Source organism: Orbicella faveolata, unplaced genomic scaffold, assembly GCF_042242905.1.
Source record: "Orbicella faveolata isolate gen_17 unplaced genomic scaffold, um_ofav_v1 contig_2, whole genome shotgun sequence".
Taxonomy (NCBI): Eukaryota; Metazoa; Cnidaria; class Anthozoa; order Scleractinia; family Merulinidae; genus Orbicella; species Orbicella faveolata.
Genome location: NW_028301547.1, coordinates 19897085 through 19901966, shown reverse-complemented (window position 1 = coordinate 19901966; position 4882 = coordinate 19897085). Strand labels below are relative to the sequence as shown.

Below are 4882 nucleotides of genomic sequence, written 5' to 3'. Positions count from 1 at the left end.
ATAGAACATTTGTTGTTGCTAATGATAACTGACTCCTTGAACATTGCTCAGTCTAAAGTTTTTGTCCAGTCTCATGACGCGGCATAATGGAAATAACAGGTTTTACAGCATCCAGGTATTCTCTCACATTTCTCATCCTTAAAAAGGTACTGAAATAAAAGTATACACAGGAATGGTTAATGCAAGTGGGAATAAAACCAAACCATTTCTAGAACTGAACCAACTGCTTTTATCAAGCCAAAAGTTCCAAGTGGCTAAATTTTATTCATAGGTAGGCATGCTTTAACTAATTCAGATCCAAATACAGTTTTGCATGACTTATTGATGTGAGAGCTACAACTAAATCCGAGACAAGTTTTAATTTAAAACACTTTAAAAAGTTCCTGGATATAATAGAAGAAGATCTTTAGCAGCATATGTTTAGTTTTTTCTTAATTTTCTTACTACTTACTTGAGATATGATTTAGTGGGACAAATTCAAAAGCTTCATTTAAAAAAAATCTGTGATCTTCAAAGGCCTAATTGACAACAATCACTTAGTGTATATAAAGAACAGATGCTCAACTGCTCTATAGATTAAAATTATTAAAAGCAAATTCTCTGTTAGGGGCACCCAACGGATCGTTTCGATGCCATATCTGTAATCACGTCAGTCAAACCTGTAAGACTGGAGTTTTCTCCAGCAAAATGCTACATCGATACGGTTTTTTAATAAACATAGAATGGGCCATGAATGTTGTTAAATAACAGCAGCTCGTAAATTCGGTTTCAGGAAAAAAAAAGATAAAAGATAAGTAACCCAAAAAAGTTTTAAAATTTGAATATTCAGTTAAGCAGATCAAACTGTGTCCATTTACACAGATATCCTCCAAAAGAATATTAATCGATACGGAAAAACAGGAAAAAAACATAACACCAAAGAAAACACTGGTAAGACTCTGTTTTTAGCATTCTAGGTGGCCGTACGAGGAATGCTATAGAAATGTCTCCTTTTGACAGTTTTATAACTTCGTGAGATATCTCGGCATCCCTCCTTCCGTAGAACCGAAACATAGCAGGTATAATGGTTGGAGCTAACAGCTTGGAAATAAATTCTGCTATAGCCTACAGTGACTTTAATTTAACAGCGTGTTTGAACTGACATAATTGGAGATTAGACATCTGTGAGAAAATAAGAGTTTTCACAACGGACTGTTAATTGGAATACAGTGTGACACTATCAGTGTAGCGGTTGCTTGCAAGGAAACGAAGGAAGAATTTTTCAGTTTCAATGATCACAATGGATGCAACATTGAACAGAACAGTGAATGGAACTCAGCCATCAAACTGCTCCATTCGCACTGATCCGTTCGACTCCAGGGCCGCGAAAATCGGAATAACCTTTGCTTTCAGCCTGATTCTTGTCGTTTCGCTGGTCGGGAATCTATTGATCGCAATAGTTGTCTACAAGACGAAAACATTGCGAAGAACAATCAATTATTTCATCGTGAACATGGCTATGTCCGATCTGCTGTTTCCACTCTATATCCAGCCGTCATTCCTAACAGAGCTAAACGGTGATAATATCGATGTTTTCAGTGTCCAACATAACTGGGCATTTTGTACAGTGAGGCTGTTCTTCCTTTATGTCACCTGTCTTATTTCTGTGGTAAGCTTGGTGTTTTTGGCAGTCGATCGTTTTGGAGCTGTGGTATTTCCCCTTCGTCCCGCACTCATCAGTTCAAAGCTGTGTCCCTACGTTATCTTCTCCACTTGGTCAGTTCTTATTGCCGTGTCAACCCCAGCCTTCTTTGCCAACACTTATGTGTACACAGGAAAACTGAAGTGTGAATGGCGGACGAAAGAGTCCTTTGTCAAATATTACTCTTATGCCATGCCAATAGTTATCGGTGCTATTTCTTTCTTATTGATTATCATCCTTTACTCTATCATACTTTTCAAGCTCAAGTCGCAGAAGATTCCAGGCGAAAAATCTATCAACGCTGTAGAAAAACGCATAAAAATGCACAGAAATGTATTCAAGATGGTCGCAGCCATTGTGATTGCCTTTATCCTATGCTGGATGTCATACAGTGTTTTTATCTCTCTTCATGTCTTTGTATGGGACAACATAAATTTTTTGTCTTGCGACAGAAAACCCTTTTGGTTTTTTGCTGTGTTTATGATGCATACGAACTGTGCTATTAACCCTTGCCTCTGTTTTACATTCAGTGGAAATTTTCGTCAAGGCCTGAAAGGTCTCTTTTGGGGCTAAGTGTGAAACAGTACTTCGACCATGGAGTTACGATTGAGGGCCTCTGTTCCGGGTGAAACAGCGGTAAAAACGTTAACTATTTGACAATAAGTAGCTTAATGTGGCTCAAAGCAGTTTTCAGCCCTTTCCAAGACTTAGGGTGCGTTTCTTTAAGAAAATCCAAGATTGGATTCTTAAATCCGAAAATGGATTTTGCGTTTCTTTACTGAACACATCAATCCAAGATCATTCGGATCATGATGTATCTAAGGAACCGAAGAATCCTTGCCCAGAGTGGATTCTTTGACGTACCATGATCCGAGAGATCTTGGATTAATCTGTTTAGAAAAGAAGCGCAAAATCCGTCTTCGGATTTAAGAATCCAATCTTGGATTTTCTTAAAGAAACGCACCCTAAGTCTTGGAAAGGGCTGAAAACTGCTTTGAGCCACATTAAGCTACTTATTGTCAAATAGTTAACGTTTTTGATGAATTATTATAACCACTCTTTATCAATCGATGCTGCAATCATGGTATCAAAAAAACTTGTTATTTTTCTCGTTTTATTTTTGCCATTTATAAACATATTCACAACATATCAATGTCTATTAGACAAGGAAGCCCAGGGAAGACAATTAGGCTTCTTACAGTATGACCTGCTAAAAACAACCTTAATTGTAGCTTTAAGGGTTTATAATTCTAAAATGGCACGATGAAAAATTAATTTTTTTAACTTATCAACTTTTGATTAGAAGGTTAGGTAAATAGAGTTCAGAGTTAGGTTTGAAAATTCAAGGTGGCTCTGAACCCTATGTACGGAATTTTTTTTTTACTCATAGCCAAAATTTCCATCTTGTCCTGCTTATCAGAAATCGATAATACAAAGAGGGATAAAAACTGTATTTATATTTTTCATTTTTATTTCACAACAATTTGTCAAAGTTTGCGAATAGTATTTGCACGTAACTTTGGAAAGAAATGTCACGGAGGGGAAAAACGCAAAATATTGTAGTTTGCCTCTTTGTGGAAAATTTAAGGATTTTGGCGAGTTTTCGGGAGATTTGACATTCTATTAATGAGAATAAGAGACGCAGGGCATAGGTAGGAGGCTGGTGGGGGGGGGAGGGGGGGTTAAATCACAAGTAAGGTTTGACTACATCTCTTGTGTAGCCGTGTACTCACTGTAAACATGCTTTAGAACACTTGTTGACTGAACAATACTGGAAAGCTGCATTTTTTTTTCTCATTTGTAAAAACGAAAATAAAATAAGACGTACAATGTGTGGTGTTTAATTGGCAATTTCTGTTGCACATCGACCAGTCTGTCAATACCAGGGCAAAACCTGTAGCTAAGATTTTTCTCAACACAATTTGTCAAAATTTGCGAAATATCATTTATAGAGTATTTACTTCGCCCCTGCCTTGTAACATTGGGGAGAAATCTTGCGAAAGAGAAAAGGGCAAAAGGAAAAAATTAAAGGAAAAAGATTCCGAAGTTTTATCCGGCTGTACAAAAGTAAAGTGTTTTTGCCCGTTTCCAGGAGATTTGACATTCCATTTGAAAGAATAAGAGACGGTTACCCTGTGAAAGGTAACTTGTAAAAGTCTGCACCGAGGAGAAATTAAACATTCCCAGGAAATTTACCGGGACCACACCGACAAACATCAGTGACAAGCAATTAGCTCCGAATTAAATTTTGTCTTCAGTCCCTGATTTCTGCGTGTGTGCCAATCGTATGTTCCTTATAGTTGTAATAACATTGTTTCACTGGTTTGGTAAAATCACTCGACAAATAAATTCAAGCAAGAGATTATCAAGGTAAGAGAGTGAATCCCCCATATAGGTCCTCTAACTAAGCTAATCCCTTTTAAGTTATTTTTAGACATGGTACCCAGTTCTTCCGAGGATGCTACTCGCGCGATGCGTGGACAGCCGAAGCGACTTTCTCGAAACTACCTGAGACGAATTAAATTGCTGGAACGTCATTTTATATGTTTTGATCTCGTTTTATAGCGGAGATCGATGTTTCCTGCACTCTCAGCCGTCTTTTTGTTCGGTCGGGCCTTCGTTTGTTTTGTGCTCGTTTGGCTGTTCATTATTTGGCTGTTTGTTCGGTTTTAGGGAGTTCAATTAAGCAAACTTTAAGGGCAACGGCAACGAGTACAATGGCTGTGTAAGCGTACGTTATAATCTTTTGTTCATTTCTTTGCCGTTGTTTACAAAAGGTCACAAAATAACAACGTGAAATAGCCACACAAAGTTCTGCATATTCGAGAAAGAACGTGAACTATACGACGGCCAATTTTTAAAATTTCTTTTTCGAATTTTTACGCTGTCTTACATATTCTGTTTGGGATATTTCTGACAGTATCGACAAACTGAATGAATCTAAATTCTCGCGAGATTCGTTGGTTGAATATTAAGTCGTTTTTTAATCGTTGTTGCCTTTGGCGTTTTTGCCCTTGCTGCTTAAATTGCTTTTGCTACTTGGGCAGCGAGCGTCTTTCTGCACTTTCGACCATCTGTTTGTTCGGTTGCCTAGCTTGTGTTTGAGCGTTTGTTTGCTTTGCACTAGTTTGTCTAGACATTTCTCTGCCGTTCATTCAGTTGTTATTGTTTGTGCAGGGCACATCCGTCTCTTATTTAAAC

General features: G+C 37.7%; 1 protein-coding gene across 1 annotated transcript; it reads left to right on the top strand.

Moving 5' to 3' along the window:
* Window positions 1-1279: 1279 nt before the first annotated feature.
* LOC110048537 (substance-P receptor-like) lies at window positions 1280-2254 on the top strand. The gene has a single exon (XM_020754299.2). It carries the CDS (start codon window positions 1280-1282, stop codon window positions 2252-2254), a length of 975 nt encoding a protein of 324 aa, XP_020609958.2.
* Window positions 2255-4882: the final 2628 nt, after the last annotated feature.

Bases quoted from the DNA above. Each gene is read 5' to 3' on its own strand.
- LOC110048537 (XM_020754299.2), top strand. From the start codon at position 1,280: ATGGATGCAACATTGAACAGAACAGTGAATGGAACTCAGCCATCAAAC.